The 23,562-nt window shown below is 42.2% G+C and overlaps 1 protein-coding gene across 1 annotated transcript in view; it reads right to left on the bottom strand.

Annotated features, from left to right (window-relative positions):
• Positions 1–23,562, bottom strand: part of cfap161 (cilia and flagella associated protein 161) — a 50,763-nt gene that overhangs the window by 4,152 nt on the left and 23,049 nt on the right. The window contains exons 3-6 of the mRNA XM_063065827.1: positions 19,751–19,974; positions 15,880–15,961; positions 15,191–15,349; positions 5,844–5,917 (exon numbers count right to left, since the gene is read on the bottom strand). Coding sequence (XP_062921897.1) covers positions 5,844–5,917; positions 15,191–15,349; positions 15,880–15,961; positions 19,751–19,974 — 539 coding nt within the window. The remainder of the gene's footprint in view (positions 1–5,843; positions 5,918–15,190; positions 15,350–15,879; positions 15,962–19,750; positions 19,975–23,562) is intronic.

Here is a 23,562-nt window from a genome sequence, read left to right as displayed (position 1 = left end):
TACTCTCACCGTTGAAACACCATTGTTAAGGATGGGGATATTCACCCATTAATTTTCCATCACTGCTCAAAACTAGATTTAACAAAAATTCCAGAGTTTCATTCTGATCTGTAGACTGTAGGATTTCTTAGCTTTGTCTATTTCATCCTATGTTTTACAATTTAACATAAAAAGAATCGTGCATGGCAGTTTCATCAGATTGACACCTCATTTTTTTAGGTATCTGTACTCCACATTGAACCAGGTGATCCTCCAGACTGAATATAAAGATTGAGAGAGAAGTAAGCAGGGCACTGAAGCCACAAACAGTGGTGTACATTTACGAGGGGTGATTGATAAGTTTGTGGCCTATGGTAGAAGGAGATGAGTTATACAGCTCTTGTTACACACACATGCAGTCCAACTCTTTGAGTGAAAATGCAGAAAGTTTGATGTTAATAACTCATCCCCTTCTACCTTAGGCCACAAACTTATCAATCACCCCTGCTGTGGACCACTTTCTGGAGGTCCAAGACGCCGACTTCTACAAAGAAGGGATCCGTATGCTGCATGTCCGCTGGACTAAGTGTGTAAATGTAGGAAAAATAAATGTGCTGGGTTTTCTAAAATTGACTCCCTCTATCTTAGGCCACAAACTTACCAATCACCCCTCGTATGATGCTCTTTATCTCTTACGTTGATTCATTTAACCATTCCGACAGTATCATCTACACTTAGCCAGCATTACTCTTGAAGATGGACAATGAGAAACCCAGCCCAGACTATATTCTGTGTCCTTGCTACTCTCAGGTGTTGTTCAACATGGAGAAAAACAATTCAAAAAATGGGGATGGTAATTAGGAGGAGGCTTCCTTGCACGTGTTTGCCTTAATGACTTGCAACTTCTAGAGTGAATGGTGAGGACTCCCACCACCTATACATGTCACAATACCCCACTCCTGCTGGTGTGACCTGCCACTGGCATTGGACATATGAGGGATTGTAACAGAAGTGTCTGGCAAGTTGCGTGTAAGAAATGATTCTGTGAGTACAACTATATTAGAGACTGGATGGGAATAATTTTGCAATTAATAAATTTGGAGCCTGGGTCAATGTGAAGTAGTCCTGTTTCGTCCTATTTCTGTTCTGAACTACAAACCAGGCCATTTCGGAAAACTGTCCAGGATGCTGCAGGTCTGATTTGGTTTGGCAGATAGCAGGAAAAGTATTGATAAATCTGATTAACATTAACATTTCTGTGGTCACTGTTAATAAAGCTGATTCTTTTAAATTGCAGACTGCTGGCTGAACAGTAACTGTGTTTGTCCACAGCAGCCATGATCAAATCTGAACTCGTGTTACTGGATTGTCAATTCACCCCACTGGATTACTCAACTACTAATTTAAACATAGTGCCACAGCCATTCCGAGAGTTTAGTTTACCATGAAACTAAATAATACATTAATATAAATATAAAGTGGACTATATACACTTTTTAGTGAAATTAGTAACTCAAAATTAGGTGGTTGATCGAATTCTAACTTTTTTAAAATTGTAATTTTGAGTAAAATCTGTATCTGATTTAATTAAACTTCAAGTTACCATCTTTAAAATATTTTAAAGCATATTTATATTTTAAAACTACTGAACTGCACTGATTTGAAATAGATATTATGTTTGATCATGTGCAATTGAATGACATACCAGACTTGAGGGATAAATGTCTGTATTCTTTCCAGTTAATATAATTATATGATGATGATGATGGCCGGTTCTTCGCTTGTGAAGATCAGGAGGGAAGAAGAGTCCTCAGGAGCGAAGGCACAATCCTTGGAGACTGTGGAGGGCAATTCCGGATCTGCAGACTCAGGAGCAGTAGGGACACGGGAACATCTGGGATGTGGGCGCTTGGGTAGTTGGATCCTTCCTGCGTCCCCTCTTCTCTTCAGCTGTCGCTCTTCTGGATTCCTCAAAGTTCTTGGCTGCTCAGTGGATCAGCGTTCTCCTGAGGTCTCTGTCACAAGCCAGCTGCTGCCACTCGTTGACCTCGATATTGGCCTGAGAGAGCTGCTGCTTAAGTTGGTCTGAACCTCTTGTGCGGGGCACCACGATCTCTCTTGCTCTGAGGGAGTTCTCCGTAGAGTACTGCTTTCAGTAACCTGGAGCTGTCCATGCAAGGCACATAGCCTGACCAGAGGAGCTGCTTGCGCAGCAAAGTGTCTTCAATGCTTGGAAGTTGAGCCTTCTCCAGGACCTCTGTGTTGTTGACTCAGTACTGCCAGCTGATACCCATGATGGAGCGGAGGCAGCGCCGATGGAAGCACTGGAGCAACCGCATTTGCTTATGGTACGAGACCCGGGCTTCAGAGCTGTATAGTAGTGTTGTGATGACCTGTACACCTGGATTTTTGTTCACAGACACAGCTCATGTTTCTTCCATTCACGTTTCTGGAGGCGCCCGAGGGCACTGCTGGCTCTGGTGAGTCAATTGTCAACATCCCTCACTACTATAGCATCATTGGAGATGGCACTGCCCAAGTAGGTAAACTGCTCAAAAGTGGTGAGAGGCTGGTCGTCAACGGTGATCCGAGGTGGGTGGTGAACTCCACGAGGGGACTTCGGATGGAGGATCATTGTTTTCTTCAGACTGACCATTAACCCGAAAGCCCTTGCAGCCTTGGCAAACTGAGTGAAGCGTGTCCTCTGTGAGCGTGAGAAAAGCAGTCATCTGCATATAGTGGCTCTGGCATGCTATTTGTTCAGGCAAGAAGGCGGCGGAGGTTGAAGATATTTCTGTCAGTGCGGAACCAAATGTAGATGCTTTCTGAAGTGGTCTCTTTCGCTTCCCATAGCATCATGCTGAAAAAGATGGCAAAGAACACTGGTGCCAAAACGCAGCCTTGTTTCACACCAGTACTGACGGGGAATGGGTCAGATAGGTCACCACTGTGTTTAACCTGTCCGCTTTGGCCTTCATGGAGCTGCTGCAGGATGGTGAGGAATTTCGGGGGACAGTCGAGCTTCGACAGAATCTTCCAGAGACCATCGCGGCTAACTGTGTCAAGGGCCTTGATCAGGTCAATGAACACCGCAAACAGTCCAATGTTCTGTTCACAACACCTCCTGTATCTGGTGCAGGACAAGGATCACGTTGGATGTGTCTCTGTTCGCTCTGAATCCACGCTGACTCTCTGTGAGGTTGATTTCGGCAATGGTAGGGATGATTCTGCCTAAGAGAATTATGGCAAGGATCTTCCCAGCCATGGACTGCAGGGTAATGCCTCTGTAACTTGAGCAATCTACTTTCTCCCCTTTGTTCTTGTACAGGGAGATAACTACAGCGTTGCATCCGTCATTTGGGACTGAACCTCTCTCCCAACAAAGTGTGAACAGGTTTGTGAGTTCACTCAGGAGAATGCCCCCACTCATTTTGTATGCTTCTGCTGGGATCCCATCAATGCCTGGGGCTTTATGGCATTTCAGCTTGGAACTAGCAGCTTTGACCTCATCCAAGTTGGTGGGCCATCAGTCTCAAGCCTGACCTCATGCTGGGGATCATTTCAATGGATGCTTCTTGTACTTGACGATTATCCTCGAAAAGGCTTCCGGAATGCTCTGCCCATTACCTCATGATGGCTTTGTTGTCTGTCAGCAGGCTGGAGCCCTCGGATGAGCATAAAGGGGCTTGAATCTGATGAGTTGGACCATGCACTACGCGCAGCAATTCATAGAAGGCGTGAGTGTTGCCGCTGTCTGCACAGTGCTGCGTTCATTGTGTCCACCTATCATTTTGCATCTGCCTCAGTTTGGCTTGGAGGGTTCTGTGTGCAGCTCTGTATTCCGCCTTGGCTGCTTGGCCATTGGGTCTAGACAGCAACACTTGATGGGAGGAGTGTTTCTTCTGGAGCAAGTTCCAGATTTCAAAGTCATTTTCATCAAACCGGTCCTTGTTTCTTCCTGACGAGTACCGAACTACCTCAACAACCACATCTTGGATGGCAGTCTTCAGGTGCTCCCATTTCTTTCCTGTGTTGGAGTCTGCACTTGGGGTGCTTTTGCTGTCCAGTTTCTCCCTTAGCTTGATCTGGAATACATCTCAGAGTCCAAAGAGATTATCCACCTGGAGCCTCTTCTACCTTGGTCCCCTCTTCCTTATTGCTGGTTTGATAGCCAGCCTGACTTTCACCCTGACCAGTATGAGATCTGTATAACAGCTTCCGCTCAGCACGACCTGGTGTGTAGAACATCCAACAAATTCTTTTGGTGCACCAGGGTGTAGTCCAGGAAGTGCCCCTGTTTGGATCAGGGGTCTCTCCAAGTCATCTTGAATCTAGCTTTCTGTTGAAATGGCATATTTGTTATAACCAGGTCTAATTCTGTTCAGAGTTCCACCAGCATCCTCTCATTGTCATTGCAATGTGCGACGCCTTGATGACCTAAGACTCCCAGCCATATATCAACACTTCTACCCACCCTGGCACTGAAGTCGCCTTGGTTAATGATCTTATCTGCCTTATATGTTTTCAATAGGAGGGATTTCAGCTCTCCACAGAATGCCCCTTTGACAGTGTGGAGACATAGATGCTTAGAAGGGTGACAAACTGGTTGTCTTGAAGCAAGAGTGGCAGGGACATAAGTCAATCTGAGTGTCCGACCAGTAGGCTTTGAAGCTTATTGATGATGATGTTTTTGATCATGAAGCCCACCCCTGAATGTCTGTTCTCATTGCCTTTTCACCTGACCAGAAGAGAGTGTAGCCTGTATCATGCTCTATCAAAGAACCTTAGTCTGCAAAATGCACTTCACTCGTAGCAGCGATGTCAATGTCCAGCCAAGGTATTTCTTGTGCCACAAGTGCTGAGCATCTTTGGGGTCGGTCACTTTGCATTGCAACTTTGAGGTATGTTGTCTTCTTTGATTTATTTTCCTTTTTCTTACCACTTGAGTGAGATGCCCACTGAGCCATGGCAAACCAAACAGATGGTCTCCATCCGGAGCAAGCAGTACTATCCCTGGAGAGGGCTGCTTGGTCACTGCTGAATGCTGTTGTTGCCTCAGGTCAACAGACAGACAACCCATGGGACTGTGCCGCCTACGTGCAGAGTTGAAACTGCGCCTTCCAGTGTCATCTAACACCTGTAGTTTCACCCCTTCTACATCGCTGCAGGACTTTTCTTCCCGCCTGCACTGCAGAGGTTTATAGTGATGATCAGTGCACGTGGACCAATTCCACTCTTTAGGCTAGGGGACATTCCAGAATGGCATCGCAACCTGCAATGACTGCAGTCACCACAAGGCTGTTGGTTGAATACTGGAGTTTTCCTTCTCCTAGGTAGACTGCCTGGCAAGGCTAACAAGTCCTATCTACTCAAGTTTGGAGTCGGAGTTGTCCTTCTTCTAGGCTGGCTGCCTGCCAAGGCTGAAGAGCCCAGCCTGCACACCCAGTTATACCGCTGGAGCCTCTGTTGAGCTGTGACATAGCAAAACAAATAAGAACAGGGATGCCATGTGAAGCCATTGCTATGGGTACAGTAGTGTAGGAGAGGCCATATGCGAGTGACCTCTTGCATGGCAAGCCAAACAACGGTCCTGCAGCGATCACTACACTTGGAAAGGAGAGGTATAGGAGACAATTCACCTTCCTTATGTGAGCAGGATGTCCAGCCCAGGACTCACCCGTCTATAATTATATAGACAACATTTATCCCTCGTCTGATGTGCCATTCCATTGAATATTATCAAATATAATATTTATTCCAAATCAGTGTAACTGAGTAGTTTTAAAATATAACTATTATATATTTCATAATATGAAACTCAGAAAACTATTATTCATTTTCTGTACTTTGCTAGCAATACTTACCAGAAGGAGTATTCCTGAAGAACTGCTAAAGCCTGATTTGTACGAACATGGTTGATAAGTACTTTAACATTTGCCTACAAAATTAGAAGTAATAAAATCATCACATTAGCAAACGTTGCACTGTGATTTATTTCTAGTGGGACAGAATTAATAAGCAGAGAAAATATATACAATTTATAGCAAATTTATATAAGCCACTCATGCAGAGCTGTGCATATTTCTGACCTCTATTTTATAAACGTGTTGACATAAAAGCATTGTAAAAGCTCCAAAGAATATTTACAAAGAAAATATCTGAACTAAGGAACTATTCCTATTGGAAAACACTGACGGTTCAATTCTCAATAACAGATTGAAGAGTGACTAGAAGAGTTTACAAGTATTAAATAGTTTGTTAGGTAGGAAGGGCTGAAGACGTTTCCACTCAAGTGGACATGGCTGTGCAGGCTTTCGGGGATGGAGGTGTTGAGAAACATAGTTGTAACAAAATTAAATGATACTTTTAAAAACTAAAGCCCAGTAAGCACGGTTTAAAACATTAATTTTATGCTAATAATTTAGCAGTATAAATATACAGTGAATTAATGACAAATAAACAACACAAAATCCTAAGTGGTCCTTTCAAATGAACAGCTGTGCACTAGGTAACGTGAGACTGAGCAATTCAATGGTGCCTCGAAGAGAATGCGAGGTCAGATGCATGAGCACCAGACCCCCAGTATGTTCCTGCATTCAGACTAATGCAGGATAGTAGGATGTAACTAGTAGAGACCCTTGTGGATTAAAGTTTGCATCTCAACTCTCAATAATCTATAATCAATCACTTAGATGAAGGGACTGAATCAACATTTGTTCTGAAGGCTGAGCTGTGAAGAGGGCAAAAGGAAACTGCAAAGGGACAAAGACCAGTTAAGCAATTGGGCAATATAATGGCATATATAGTTAAATGTGAGGGAAAATGAAATTTGCCACCTTGATAAGAAGAATGGAAATGTAGGATATCCTTGAAGGTGAGAAAGAGTATTGGTTGTGCAGAATATTATATTTGACCTCTTACAACTGGCATGTTGGTTGATCATAAGGATGATGAAATACAACAGTAAGTTGAGCTGTAATAATAAGATCATAAGACACAGGCACAGAATTAGGCCATTCAGCACATTGAGTTTGCTCTGCCATTTCGTCCTGGCTGATTTACTATCCCTCTCACCTTCTCCCCACAACCTTTGACATCCTGACTAATCAAGAACCCATTTAAGTATACCCAAAAACTTGGCCTCCACAGCCATCTGTGGCAATGAATCCCATAGATTCACTAACTTCCGGCTTAAGAAATTCCTACTCAGCTCTGTTCTAAATGGACATCCCTCAATCTGTGCTCTTTGGTCCTAGACTAAACCATTATAGCAAACGTCCTCTCCTCATCTACTCTATCTAGGCTTTTCAATATTCAATAGTTTTCAATCAGCTGCCCCCTCCCCATTCTTTAAGCTCCAGCAAGTACAGGCCCAGAGCCCATCAAAATGCTCTTCACGTTAACCCTTTAATTCAGTAAATCTTCTCATGAACCTCCTCTGGACCATACCCAATGCCACCACATCTTTTCTTAGATAAGGAGTCCATAGTTGCTCATAATACTCCAAGTGTGGTCTGACCAATGCCTTATAAAGCTTCAGTGTTACATCCTTATTTTTATATTCTAGTCTTGTTGAAATTAATGTTGCATATTTGCCTTCCTTATCATTGAATCAACTTGCAAGTGGACCTTTAGGGAATTCTGCACAAGGACTCCCAAATTCCTCTGTACCTCTGATTTCCGAATTTTCTCCATGTTTAGAAAGTAGTCCATGCCTTTATTCCTTCTGCTAAAGTGCATGACCATTCTCTCAATCGGTCCAAGTCCTGCTGCAGACTCCTTTCTTCCTCAACACTACCTGCCCTCCACCTATCTTTGTATCATCCATAAACCTGGCCAGGAAGCCATCAATTCCATCATCCAAATCACTGGCATATAACATGAAAATAAGTGGTTCCAACACAAACCCCTACAAAACTGTTAGGCACCGGCAGCCAACCAGAAAGACCTTCTTTATTCCCACTCTTTGCCTCCTGCTAGTCAGCCAAACTTCTATCCATGTTAGTATCTTTCCTGTAATACCACGGGTCTTATCTTGTTAACCAGCCTCATGTGTGGCACCTTATCAAAGGCCTTTGGAAAATCTAAATTAACAACTCTTCGTCTATCCTTCCTGTTATTTCTCAAAGAGTTCCAAAAAAATTGTCAGACAAGATTTCCCATTAAGGAAACCAAGCTGACTTTTTAACCATGTACCTCCAAGTACACTGAAACTTCATCCTTAATGATGGACTCCAATATCTTCCCAACCACTGAAGTCAGGCTAACTGGCCTAAATTTCCATTCTTCTGCCTCCCTCCCTTCTTAAAGAATGGAGTGACATTTGCAATTTCCCAGTCCTTGGGAACCATTCCAAAATCTAGTGATTTTTGAAAGATCATTACTAAAGCCTCCACAATCACTTCAGCTATCTCTTTCGGAACCCTGGCATGTAATCCACCTGCTCCAGGTGACTTTCCTACCATCAGATCATTCAGCTTTCCAAGCACCTCCTTTAGTGACAAGTACACTCTCTTCTGCCGACACTCTCAAATTTCTGTTATACTGCTAGAGTCTTCCACAGTGAAGACTGATGCAAAATACTTAGTAAGTTTGTCTGCCATGTCTTTGTCCCCCATTACTACCTCTCCAGCAACATTTTCCTGCAGTCCAATTTCTATTCTTGGCTCTCTTTTACTCTTTATACATCTAAAAAAACTTTTGGTATGTTCTTGATATTATTGGCTAGCTTAGCTTCATATTTCATCTTTACTTTACTTCTCCTTGTGGCATTTTTGCCTTTTTTTGTTTTTTTAAAAACTGCCCAATCCTCTAATTTCTCACTAATTCTTGCCATATTATATATATTATATGCCCTCTCTTTTGCTGTTATGCTGCCTTTGACTTTCCTTCTCATCCTCACTGTAGAATACTTCTTCATCTTTGTGATTTATCTATCCTGCACTTTCCAAATTGTCCCCAGAAACTCCAGCACTACTGTTCTGGCATCATCCCTGCTAGCGTCCCCTTCCAATTAACTTTAGCCAGCTCCTCTCTCATGCCTCTGTAATTCCCTTTAGTCCACTGTAATACATTTGACTTTAGGTTCTCTCTCTAAAATAGTATGGTGAATTCTATCAGATTGTGATCACTTCCTCCTAATGATTCCTTTACCTGAAGCTCCCTAATCAAATCTTGCTCATTGCACAACACCCAATCCAGAAAGTCCTTTCCCACAGTGGGCTCAACCAAAAACTTGTAGAAACTCTACAAATTCCATCTCATTGGATTCAGCACTAACCTGATTTGCCCAACCTACTTGCATATTGAAATCCCACATTACCATCATAACATTGCACATTTTACATGCCTTTTGTATCTCCTGTTGTAATTTGTAGCCCACATCCTGGCTACTGTTCGGAAGCCTGTAAATGACTCCCCATCGAGGTTTTCTTACCCTTGCAGTTTCTTAACTCTACTAATAAGGTTTCTACATCTTCTGATCCTATGTCACCTCTTCCTAAGGATTTGATTTCATTTTTACCAACAGAGCCACCCCACTTCCTCTGCCTACCTGCCTGTCCTTTCGATACAACGTGTACCCTTGGATGTTAAGCTCCCAACTATGATCTTCTTTAAGCTATGACTCAGTGATGCACATAACGTCATACCTGCCAATCTCTAACTGCACTACAAGTTCATCTACCCAATTCCATAAACTGTGTTCATTGAAATATAACACCCTTGGTCCTTTATTCATAACTCTTTTTGATCTTGCTCCCATATTACACTTCAATTCATCCCACTGACTGCATTTCTACCCTGTCATCTGCCTGTCCTTCCTCAGTCTCACTACATGCTGCATCTACTTGTACACAGACTGCCCCATTCTCAGCCCTATCACTCCAGTTCCCATCCCCGTACCAAATGAGTTCAAATCCTCCCCAATAACAGAAAAGTTACTGGCATAGTTAGACCACTGGCTGATTGGTAGGAGGCAGCGAGTGGGAATAAAAGGATCCTTTTTAGGTTGGCTGCCAGTGACTAGTGGTGTTCTGCAGGGGTTGGTGTTGGGAACCACTACTTTTTATGCTGTATATCAATGATTTAGATGATGGAATAGATGACTTTGTTGCCAAGTTTGCAGATGATACAAAGATTGGTGGAGGGGCAGGTAGTGCTGAGGAAACAGGTAGGCTGCAGTAGGAATTAGACAGATTAGGAAAATGGGCAAGAGAGTGGCAAACGAAATACAATTTTGGAAAATGCATGGTCTTGCATTTTGATGGTAGAAATAAATGTGTAGCCTATTTTCAAAATGGGGAGAAAATCCAAAAATCTAAGATGCAAAAGGTCTTGCGAGTCCTTGTGCAGAACACACTAAAGGTTAACTTGCAGATAGAGTCAGAGGTGAGGAAGGCAAATGTAATGTAGCATTCATTTCAAGAGGTCTACAATACAACAACAGGGATGTGCTGCTGAGGCTTTATAAGATACTAGTGAGGCCTCACCTTAGGTATTGTGACAGTTTTGGGCTCCTCATCTAAGAAAAGATGTGCTGGCATTGGAGAGAGTTCAGAAGAGATTCACAAGGATGATTCTGGGAATTAAAGGGTTATCATACAAGGAACGTTTGATAGCTCTGAGTGTGTAGTCGCTGCAATTTAGGAGGATGTGGGGGGGGCAGGTGGGATCTCACTGAAACCTTTCAAATGTTGAAAGGCCTAGACAGAGTAGATGTGGAAAGGATGTTTCCCATGGTGGGGGAGTCTGGGAGAGGAGGGCACAGATTCAGGATAGAGGGGGCGTCCATATAAAACAGAGATGTGGAGAAATTTATTTAGCCAGAGGGTGGTGAATTTGTGGAAGTTATTACCACAGGCAGCTGTGGAAGCCTAGTTGTTGGGTGTATTTAAGGCAGAGATTGATAGGTTATTGATAGGACACGGCATCAAAGGTTACGGAGAGAAGGCCGGGGAGTGGGGCTGAGGAGAGGAGAAAAGGATCAGCCATGATTGAAAGGCGAACAGACTCGATGGGCCAAATGGCCTAATTCTGTTTCTATGTCTTATGGTCTTATGTCTTATAATAAAAAACTCTGGTCAAAGCACTGTGTGTGGCTTTATCCAAGCAAGAATACTGTATCTTAAAGGAAGTGGAATGAAGACTCAGTTGATTGATTTCTGGCATGGTTATCAAATAGGCAGAATATTGGCCCCACATTTCTTATAGTGCAGAAGAACAAGAAACATATTCATTGAAACACAAAATTATTACTGGGTTCTGCAGGAAGATGCTGGTTCCCCTTGTTGAGGGCAAAACAGCTAGAGTCATGACCTCATATTAAGAGACTGTTTAGAAAGGAGATTAAAACTTTCCTCATTCAGAGCGCAGAAAAGCTCTGTAATTCTATCCACAGACAACTGCATAGATTCGGATGGTGTGTGTATTAATGATTCAGATAAATAACATTTTGGGCACTAAAGCATTAATGGCATGAGAAAATGACCTTTCTAAAAAATGGAGAAAGCTTGTGCAGTCTTGTGACCCACTCTGTCTTCTAGTTATTATGGTTTTATTAGATCTAGATTGCTTTGACATAGATTAAGCTTTGATACAATACCACAGATTGTGTTAAATTTATCAATGTTCTCCACTGGAAACAAGAAAAATTATTTAATTGGAAAATCACTTAATGTGAACTTAAGCTACACAAAGAAACACAAAATCAATGAAATCTTACATTTTGTTTCTCACGGATCACATGAGCTCTCTTGATGGCATACCAAGGCAAGCTTAATAATTTATAAACCATTAGACCCCAAACAATAATCTTACATTTTGTATTACAGTTGTCATGAATATTGGAGGTTGAATAATCCTTAAAAGATTACTTAAAATTGTGTTTTTGGCACCCGGTGAAGATGCCTGTAAGAATTCCTTACTGGTTGGCTAGCTTGATAACAGCAGACATTCATAATGCCAGGGATCTATTGAAGTGATATGTGGAAACAGCAAACTTTGGAGAAAAGGAGAGATTACTAGATTGTTGTATGTTCTGTCACAACAACAGGCTCTTCTATGTTGTCAATGACCACAAATTCTGGGCCAGTACGTTATTGCACTGAATGCCTTCCATCAGATCAGGGGTTCCCAAACTTTTTAATGGCATAGACCAATACCATTAAGTGAGGGATCCATTGACCCCAGGTTGGCAACCCCTGCACTAGATCCATATAATGTTCCGTGTATGAGGTAGATGAAATTCTGCTCTATGGTAATGCTACAGTTGTTATGGGGGACTTCAACATGCAGGTAGACTGGAGGAATCAGGTTCGTACTGGACCCCAAGAAAGGGAGTTTGTGGAGTCCCTCTGAGATGGATTCTTAGAACAGCTTGTACTGGAGCCTACCAGAGAGAACGCAATTCTAGATTTAGTGTTGTGCAATGAACCGGATTTGATCAGGGACCTCGAGGTAAAGGAGCCATTAGGAGGTAGTGACCATAATATGATAAGTTTTAATCTACAATTTGAGAGGGAGAAGGGAAACTCGGAAGTGTCAGTATTACAGTTGAACAAAGGGAACTATGGTGCTATGAGGGAGGAGCTGGCCAAAGTTCAATGGAACAATACCCTAGCAGGGATGACAGTGGAGCAGCAATGGCAAGTGTTTCTGGGAATAACGCGGAAGGTGCAGGATCAGTTCGTTCCAAAGAGGAAGAAAGATCCTAAGGGGAGTAAGGGGAGGCCGTGGCTGACAAGGGAAGTAATGAACAGTATAAAAATAAAAGAGAAGAAATATAACATAGCAAAGACGAGTGGGAAGCCGGAGGATTGGGAAACTTTTAAAGAGCAACAGAAGGTAACTAAAAAGGCAATACATGGAGAAAAAATGAGGTACGAAGGTAAACTAGCCAAGAATATAAAGGAGGATAGTAAAAGCTTCTTTAGGTATGTGAAAAGGAAAAAAAATATTTAAGACCAAAACTGGGCCCTTGAAGACAGAAACAGGTGAATTTATTATGGGGAACAAGAAAATGGCAGACGAGTTGAACAGGTACTTTGGATCTGTCTTCACCAGGGAAGACACAATCTCCCAGATATAATAGTGGCCAAAGGACCTAGGGTAATGGATGAAATGAAGAAAATTTATATTAGGCAGGAAATGGTGTTGGATAGACTGTTGGGTCTGAAGGCTGATAAGTCCCCGGGACCTGATGGTCTGCATCCCAGGATACTTACGGAGGTGGCTTTAGAAATCGTGGATGCATTGGTAATCATTTTCCAATGTTCTATAGAGTCAGGATCAGTTCCTGTGGATTGGAGGGTGGCTAATGTTGTCCCTCTCATCAAGAAGGGAGGAAGAGAGAAAACAGGGAATTATAGACCGGTTAGCCTGATGTCGGTGGTGGGAAAGATGCTGGAATCAATTATAAAAGATGAAATTACAACACATCTGGATAGCAGAAACAGGATCAGTCCGAGTCAGCATGGATTTACGAAGGGGAAATCGTGCTTGACTAATCTTCTGGAATTTTTTGAGGATGTAACTATGAAAATGGATAAGGGAGAGCCAGTGGATGTAGTGTACCTGGACTTTAAGAAAGCCTTTGATAAAGTCCCACATAGGAGATTAGTGGGCAAAATTAGGGCACGTGGTATTGGGGGTAGAGTACTGACGTGAATTGAAAATTGGCTGGCTGACAGAAAACAAAGAGTCGCGATTAACAGGTCCCTTTCAGAATGGCAGGTGACCTGTGGGGTACCGCAGGGTTCAGTGCTGGGACCGCAGCTGTTTACAATATATATTAATGATTTAGATGAGGGAATTAGAAGTAACATTAGCAAATTTGCTGATGACACAAAGCTGGGAGGCAGTGTGAAATGTGAGGAGGATGTTATGAGAATGCAGGGTGACTTGGAAAGGCTGGGTGAGTGGGCAGATGCATGGCAGATGCAGTTTAATGTGGATAAGTGTGAGGTTATCCACTTTGGTGGTAAGAACAGGAAGGCAGGTTATTATCTAAACGGAGTCAAGTTAGGAAAAGGGGAAGTACAACGAAATTTAGGTGTTCTTGTACATCAGTCAAGCATGCAAGTACAGCAGGCAGTGAAGAAAGCTAATGGCATGCTGGCCTTCATAACAAGGGGAATTGAGTATAAGAGCAAAGAGGTCCTTCTGCAGCTGTACAGGGCCCTGGTGAGACCACACCTGGAGTACTGTGTGCAGTTTTGGTCTCCAAATTTGTGGAAGGACATTCTTGCTATCTTCGTAGGTTCACAAGGTTAATTCCCGGGATGGCGGGACTATCATATGTCGAAAGGTTGGAGCAACAGGGCTTGTATACTCTGGGATTTAGAAGGCTGAGAGGGGATCTTATTGAAACATATAAGATTATTAAGGGATTGGACATGCTGGAGGCAGGAAGCATGTTCCCGCTGATGGGTGAGTCCAGAACCAGAGGCCACAGTTTAAGAATAAGGAGTAGGTCATTTAGAACGGAGTTGAGGAAAAACTTTTTCACCCAGAGAGTAGTGGATATATGGAATGCTCTGCCCCAGAAGGCTGTGGAGGCCAAGTCTCTGGATGCTTTCAAGAAAGAGATGGATAGAGCTCTTAAAGATAGCGGAATCAAAGGTTATGGGGATAAGGCAGGAACTGGATACTGATTGAGGATGATCAGCCATGATCACAGTGAATGGCGGTGCTGGCTCGAAGGGCCGAATGGCCTACTTCTGCACCTATTGTCTATTGTCTATTGTCTATGATAATTCCATTGTATTTCTTATAACATAGGAGGAGGAAGCTTGGTTCATCAAGTCCATGCTGTCTCTCAGAGTAATACCATCATTTCCCCAAATATTTTCTCTGTAATCTATTCTCACTCACATGTCATCAACTCTCCCCAATTCTCCAAACCCTCACTTGCAGAGGTAAATCGCAATCATCAATTAACATATCAGCCAACATATATTTAAGATATAAAAAGAAACCAGAGCACTCAGGGGAAACCCAAACCATCGTAGGAAGAACGTGCATGCAGGGTTGAACCTGTGAGACAGCATAGCTTAGTAGGCTAACTTATAACATAACTTACTTGAAAACCTTACACAAATCTGGTCTAAAATTTAAATTGTGGACATTTTTACTCATCACAATATTAAATGGAGGTTATAAAGTTAAATTTAAGGAATACATCTCAATCCAACACAATTTTAAAATTTCCTACTTGCACTGGGTATCCATCGTACTCAAGCCGCATCTGCGGGTCAAAGTACAAGACCTGCCAACAAGTCAGGAAGGAAAGCTGATCTGTGAGGTTCACTAGCTGCTTCCGAGATTTTTTGGCATATTTCAGAAATAATTTCATATCACTTGTCAGATATAGCTGTAAAAGGAAAATCATTTGCAGCTTAGAGCAATAATCATGAGAACACATAATAAAGCAAGCAGTCACAATTAGAGTCAGAGAGTCATAGAAAAGTATAGCACAGAAGCAGGCTCTTCGGCCCATCACTGCCGAATCATTTGAACTGCCTACTCCCATCAACCTCTACGGGGACCATAGCCCTCCATACCCCTACCATACATATCTATCCAAATTTTTCCTAAACACTGAAATTGAGCTCACATGCACCACTTGCACTGGCAGCTTGATTCACACTCTCACAACCCTCTGAGTGAAGAAGTTTCCCCTCAAGTTCCTCTTAAACTTTTCACCTTTCACCCCTAACCCATGACCTCTAATTGTATTCCCACTCAAACTCAGTGGAAAAGGCTTGCTTGCACTTACCCTACCTATACCCCTTCACAATTTTGTTTATGTTGTTTCCCTTACCTTTTCTTCCAGTTTCTAATTGCTTTATTACAAATATTTTGGAAACATCAGAAAACGATTGCCATCTGGCTTTAAAGTACCTGTCCAGCAATTCCTTCCATTGTTTTGAGAGCAAAGCTTTGTCCATATCGAAGTGGATCACCATTGCAACTACCATCAACACTGATTGGAAATAAAATATTGGTGAGAAACACAAAAAAATGAACAAAGCAATAATCAAGCCAATAACAGCAATGTAATTTTGCAATGCATTTTATCAATTAGCTTAGGATTTTAAGTTAATATAATTAGATATAAATAAGCTCATATAATTAGAAATTATATTATTATCCAAATGAGAACATCTCCAATTTTTGAAATCGCACACCTGTTTTCATTTTTAAAAATTACAATGCAAATTATTTATGGTGGACAAATCCATAAAGTAGCTTAATTTATCTGGTTTGCCAGTTGACTGTAGTAACCATGTACACTTCGGTCTGCAAGATTAAAGAGAAAGAGCCAGGGGTTGAAATAGTAAGTTGCCCTGATAGAGATAGCACAGATATGATGGGCGAAACTGTGTCCTTCTGTGCTGTGATCTTTCTATACCTATCCAGCCAATATTGACTCCGATGATATGACATACGTGCAACTATATTTCAGTCTTTCAAAGTCTGACACTCCTTTGCAAAATGAAGCATCAGCTGTCCCCTAAAGTTGGTAAGTCTATTGGAATCTTTGTAATTTACAAGAGTACTAAAGAATAATTATTTCAGCTGGAGTCAACTGAAACAGAAGTTCCAATTAACAAAGTGTGAATTATTTTTAAAATAATTATATGGGTAGAACTAGGTTTCTTTGCTTGAAGGTTATTCATTGTGTCTAAAATCTTAATTTGAGAAATAACATTGTATTCTTTTTTTAAGTGTCATCCCTGTCCAAGGAATGCTTGGTGAACTGCCCTTAAACCTCTGTTTGTAGAGCTCCTCTTGGTCTTTTTTAGATGGCATTGTTGCTGATTATTTTCGCCAAGCAACTTGGCTTTCTTTATGAGCAACACACACACAAAATGCTGGAGGAACTCAGCAGGCCAGGCAGCAATCTATGGAAAAAAGTACAGTTGACGTTTTGGGCCGAAAACCTTTGGCAGGACTGGAGAAAAAAAAAGCTGAGGGGTAGTTTAATGGAGGGGAGGGGAGAGCAGAGCCAGGCGATAGGTGAAACCTGGAGGGGGAGGGATGAAGTAAAGAGCTGGAAAGTTGATTGGTGAAGGAGACAGAAGGCCATGGAAGAAAGAAAAATGGAGAGGAGCACCAGAGGAAGGCAATGGGCAGGTAAGGAGATGAGGTGAGAGAGGGAAATGGAGAAGGGGGGGGGTTGGGGGGCATTACCAGAAATTTGATAAAATGTTGTTCATGCCATCAGATTGAAGGCTGCGAGACAGAACATAAGGTGTTGTTCCTCCAACCTAAGTGTGGCCTCATCATGACAGTGGAGGAGGCTATGGATGGATATCTTTGGCATGGGAATCGAAAGTGGAATTAAAATGGGTGGTCACTGGGAGATCCCATTTGTTCTGGCGGATGGAGCATAAGTACTTGGTGAAGCGGTCTCCCAATCTACGTCGGATCTCACCAATGTACAGAAGGCCATACCAGCAGCACCGATCATAGCAAATGACCTCAACAGACTCACAGGTGAAGTGTCGCCTCACCTGGAAGTACTGTTAGGGCCCTGAATGGCAGTGTGGGAGGAGGTGTAGGGGCAGGAGTAGCACTTGTTCCACTTGCAAGGATAAGTGCTAGGAGGGTGATCAGTGGAGAGGGATAAATGGACAAGGGAGTTGCATATGGAATGATCCCTGGTGAAGGCAGAAAGTGGGGGGAGGGAAAGACATGCTTGGTGGTGGGATCCTGTTGGAGATGGTGGAAGTTCCGGAGAATTATGTGTTGTGCAAAGAAGCTAGTGGGGTGGCAGATGAGGACAAGACGAACCCTATACCTGGTAGGGTGGCAGGAGGATTGGGTAAGAGCAGACATGCATAAAATGGAAGAGATGTGGTTGAGAGCAGCGTTGATGGTGGAGGAAGCCTCTTTCTTTGAAAAAGGTGGTCATCTCCTTCGTTCCAGAATGAAAAGCCTCATCCTGAGAGCAGATGTGGCGGAGACGGAGGAATTGAGAAAAGGGGATGGCGTTTTTACAGGTAGTAGGGTGGGATGAGGTATAGTCCAGGTAGCTGTAAGAATCCATGGGTTTGTAATAGACATCGGTGGATAAACTGTCTCCGGAGATAGAGAAAGTAAGATCGAGAAAAGAAAGGGAGGTATCGGAAATGGATCGGGTCAATTTGAGGGCAGGGTGGAAGTTGGAGGCAAAGTGGATGAAGTCGATGAGTTCAGCATGGCTGTAGGAAGCAGCACCAATCTGGTCGTCGATGTAGCATAGGAAAAGTGCGGGATGGTCACCAGCGTAGACTTGGTACATAAGTTGTTCCATGTAGCCAACAAACAGGCAGGCATAGCTGGGACCCATGCGAGTGCCCTTTTGTTTGAAGGAAGTGGAAGGAGCCAAAGGAAAAACTATTGAGAGTGAGGACAAGTTGCGCTAATCAGAGGAGAGTGGTGGTGGAGGGGAACTGGTTAGGTCTGGTGTTCAGGAAAAAAAAGGAGAGCTTTGAGGCTTTCCTGGTGGGGAATGGAGGTGTAAATGGGCTGAACATCCACAGTAAAAATAAGCTGATGGCAGTCAGGGAGCTTGAAATCCTTGAAAAGATCAAGAGTGTGTGAGGTGTCATGGATGTAGGTAGGAAGGGACTGAACTAGGGGGGATAAAACAGAGTCAAGGTATGCCGATATGAGTTATTTCATCACTCCCCATCCAGGTTTCACCTATCACCTGATGGTTCTCTCTCCCCTCCTCCCACCTTTTAAATCTACTCCTCAGCTTTTTGTTTCTCCAGTCCTGCTGCAGGGTTTTGGTCTGAACTTTTTCCTTAGATGCTGCCTGACCTGCTGAGTTTCTCCAGCATTTTGTGTGTGTTGTTCAGATTTCCAGAAAATGCAGATTTTCTCTTTTCTATGGCTTTCTTTATCTTCGAGCTGTAAAGGTCAAAATTAGAGCATCAACAGTAGTCTGGATTTTCCTCCATTTATTTAACTAAGTACGTGCTGTGATCATACATTGACTTATGTTCATGTTTTCCATGGTTACAACACCAGTATTCATATTCAGAATGTGTCTTTGGCATACTTTGCATTCTTATTATAGCTCTATGATGTGATTGAATCACCAGAGGTTTATATAACAGTACTAGTCTTCCCCTGTAGATAAGTTGGACTCTAGACTTCAGAATCTACCTCGTTATGATATTGCATTTTATTGTTTACTTGTACTGCACTTTCTCTGTAGCTGTTACACTTTATTCTTCATTGCTATTTTTTTCGCTTGCTCTATCTCAACGCACTATGTAATGATCTGATCTGGATGAACAGTAGGCAAGAAAAGCTTTTCATTGTACTGTATCTCTTCACATGTGACAATAATAAACTACTTCCAATTGTTCTAGATTCTGGATTGGTTTTGTTCAAGATCCAACTAAAATACGTAAGGAAAAAATACATAATTTTAACACAGCAAATGTGACTGTTTTCATTATTTTCATTTATAATTAATTGAAATTCAGCAACTTTGAATTAAATGCAGATGATAGTAACAACCAATGTTCAGGAGAAGTCTTCAACCTGTAGTGATATCTCTGTTTCTCTTTTCACAGATGCAGCCTGACTTGTAGAGTACATATCCACAGCATTTTTGTTTTTATTTCAAAGTTCTAACTGCAATTTTTAACCATAATTATTTGTGCACAAATATTTCAATATAAAATTTAGCCACTGGTAAAACAACCATTTTTGCTATACCTGTCATTGATTCAAAGGAACTTTATTAACACAAATTCAAAGCCTCTCTTACCTCGTAATGACAAAAGTATTCCTGACACAGGGTGTTAAGTTCCTGCTGCTGCACACTTCACATGGTGAATCAACTTTTTTACTTGTCATAAATCTGTTTTCATCAACATTCATCGTTAATGTCATGGGGGCTCGAGGCAAATGACTTTGTTCTGTGCCAGGATTAATAAGTAATACCTGGTCACCAAAGTGAATATATCCATCAGTACTCTTGGAAAGCTCAGTCTAAAAATTAGGAAAGAAACTTCTTGTTACTGCAAGCAATGTTGTCAATTATGATACAAAGCTAAAATAAGAACTGTCCGGAATTTATTACAAGAAATATAGAAATACTAAAAAAAGGAGCAGAAGTAGGCAACGCATCCCCTTCATCCAACTCTTATCCTTCAATACAATCATGGCTGATCAGCCACTTCAGTACCTCTTCCAACTTTCTCTCTATATGGCTTAATTCCTTATTCATTAAGCACTAATCTTCTCCTTGAAGACTTGGCTTCCACTGCCTTCTGTGATAGTCAATTGCACAGGTTAATCTCTGCCTGACTGAAAAGTTCTCTTGATTTCTGGTCTAAATGACGGGGGTCAGTCTGTGACCCCTGATACTGGCCCTCCAGCCATTTGGTGCATCTTCACCAAACCTGGCCATTACAATAACAACCGCACACTCAATATCAACAACACCAAGGAACTCATTGTGGATTTCAGGAAGGAGAAGTCAGGGAAGTATGCACTGGTCCTCATTGAGGGGTCAGTGGTAGAAATGGTAAGCAGCTTTAAGTTCCTGAGTGTCAACATCTTTCAGGATCTGCCTGGGCCCAACACATTGATGCAATCGTGAAGAAGGCCCACCTACAGCTCCACTTCTTTAGAAGTTTGAGGAGATTTAATATGTCACAAAGACTCTTGCAAATTTCTATTGAAGCATTCCGCCTGTCTGCATCACAGCCTGGTATGGAGGCTCCAATGTAAAAGATTACAAGAGGCTGAAGAGGCTGGTGGACTCAGTCAGCTCCATCATGGGCACAACCCTACAACCCTCCCATAGATAAGGACGCCTTCAAAAAGGTGGTGCCTCAAGGAGGCGGCATTGATCAATGGGGACCCTCACATTCTGTTCACGCGCTCTTTTCATTACTACTTTAAGGGAGCAGGTACAGGAGCCTGAAGACCCACACTCAATGATTCAGGAACAGGTTCTTCTCTTCCATCATCAGATTTATGAACAAACATAAACCCATGAACACTTTATTTGCATGTTTACTTATTTTGTAATTTCTAGTAATTTTATGTATTGCTGCTACAAAGCCACAGATTTCATGTCATATAAAGTAGTTATAACGAACATAATTCTGATAGCTGTGATCATGGAATTTGCTCATTTAACTGTCAGCTAAAAGAGAACATTGAACCACTGGCACCTTAACACAAATAAGAAGTATTCAAAACACCCAACCCATGGCATAGGTATGACAAGTCTATACTCACCTTTCTTTGACCCTTCACTTCTGACTGTTCTGGGTTCTCAAAAGTTTATCTGCCCACTGAAGATTTCCCAACAGTTCCTGGAATGATTGGAACAGCGTCCACTCCAAAAGGGGAGTGACATCATGAGGGCAAGTATATCGGGACAAGAAAGAGCTCTTGGAGAATGTGACTGAAGAATGAAGCTGGAAGTTGACTCTCCCTGATGTCTTGCCCAGTCTGTGTGGCATTCCTGTTACCTAGCCCTGGCCCAACTTGGCACCTAGTCCAAATACAAACTTAGAACCAGGAACTAAAGATGTGATATCCAGATATCAGACACGAGACCCACTTAAGGCCATTCCCATCTGGGCTCAAGTACAGATCCAGGTTCATTCCCAGCTCTAAACCCATATATAAAAACTGTGAAAAGATATCACATTGTAGCATGACAAGAGGACTGAAAATTGCAAATGTCACTCCGCTCTACAAAGGAAGAGAGGGAGACAAAAGACAGAAAATGTAGGCAACTTAGCCTGAGTTCAATGGTTGACAAGATGTTAGAGTCCCTTATTAAGGATGAGGTTTCAGGGTACTTGGAGGCACATGATAAAATAGCAAGGTTTTTTTAAGAGAAAATCTTGTCTGACAATACTGTTGGGATTCTTTGAGGAAATAACAGGCAGGATAGACAAAGAAGAGTCGGTGGACGGTGCTTACATGGATTTTCAGAAGGTCTTTGACAAGGTGCCTCACGAGACTGCTAAAAAAAGCTACGAGCCCATGGTATTACAGGAACGACTGGCTGACTGGCAGAATGCAAACTGTGGGAATAAAGGGAACCTTTTCTGGTTGGCTGCCAGTGACTAGCGGTGTTCTGCAGGGGTGGGTGTTGGATCCACTACTTTTCAAATTATATGTTAATGATCTGAATGACAGAATTAAAGGCTTTGTGGCCAAGTTTGAGAATAATGCATAGCGGAGAGGCAGTAGCACAGAGGAATCAGGAGGTCTGCAGAAGGACTTACACAGAAGTGGCAGATGGAACACAGTGTACAGAAGGAATAAAAACGTAGACTATTTTCTAAGCAGGGAGTAAATTCAGAAATTAGAGGTACAAAGTCTCTTAGGAGTCCTACTGCCAAATTCCCTAAAACTTAACTTGCAAGTTGAAGCAGTCATAAGGAAGGAAAATGCAAAATTAGCTTTTATTTTAGAGGACTAGAATATATAAAACAAGGATGTAATGCTGATGTATTGTGAGCAGTTTTGGTCCCCATATCTAACAAAGGATGTGCTGGCATTGGAGACAATCCAGGGAAGATTTGCAATAATGATCTGGGAATGAAAGGGTTACCATCTGATGGCTCTGGACCTGTATTCATTAGAGTTTGAAAGAATGACGGGGAGATCTCATTAAAACTTACCGAATATCGAAAGGCCTAGGTAGAGTAGCAAGGGAGAGGATGTTTCCAATAATGGGAGAGTTTAGGACCAGAGGGCACAGCCTCAAAATAGAAAAATGTCTCTTTAGAACAGAGATGAGGAATTTCTTTAGCCGTGAGTGGTGACTCTGAAGAATTCTATGCCATAGAGGCCAACCATTGGCTATGTTTAAAGTGGAGGTTGATAGGTTCATGATTAGTAAGGGTGTCAAAAGTTATGGGGAGAAGGCAGGAGAATGGGGATGAGAGGAAAAATACATTAGACATGATCGAATGTTGGAACAGATTCGATGGGCCAAATAGCCTAATTCTGCTCCTATGTCTTATAACATAACTAAAAGATCTCACATGACAATTATCACATATAGTCAGGGCTTTGAGCAGGGTGATAAAGTTTGCCTGTACACTAAAGCTGACTATTCCTCCATGAAATAATTAGGTATTGAAGTCAATTGCAGCTTCTGAATTTATAATTCATTCATCTGAGTCAATTCAGTGTCTGAGGTGGGAGGTGGTGAATGGCAATATTGATTAAGGAGAATATTTCACTGCTAGTATGCTGAAACAATCAAGGACAGAATATTTCTGAGTTAACAAAGAAGATGCAATTACATCTCTGCCACTATTCTATTAAGTAGCCAACGAATGGGAAGGATATTGAGTAGCAAATTTGTGGTGAAATTGCAGAGATGTCAAAATCCACTGAGCTGTGATATTGGTGGACTTCAATGCCAAGGTCAAAGGCAAATGGAATATAAGTATGAGGTGATGTACTTTGACAGGACTGATAAGAGTAGGGCATACACGATGAACAGTAGGAACTTGGATACTTGCCTATATTAGCTGGGGCACAGAACACAACACCAGGGAGGCTTAGTACGTCTTTATAAAACATTGGTTATGCCAC

The sequence above is a fragment of the Mobula hypostoma genome, chromosome 13 (genome assembly GCF_963921235.1).
Source record: "Mobula hypostoma chromosome 13, sMobHyp1.1, whole genome shotgun sequence".
In the NCBI taxonomy this organism is placed as follows: Eukaryota; Metazoa; Chordata; class Chondrichthyes; order Myliobatiformes; family Myliobatidae; genus Mobula; species Mobula hypostoma.
This window is presented reverse-complemented; position numbering and strand designations above follow the sequence as displayed.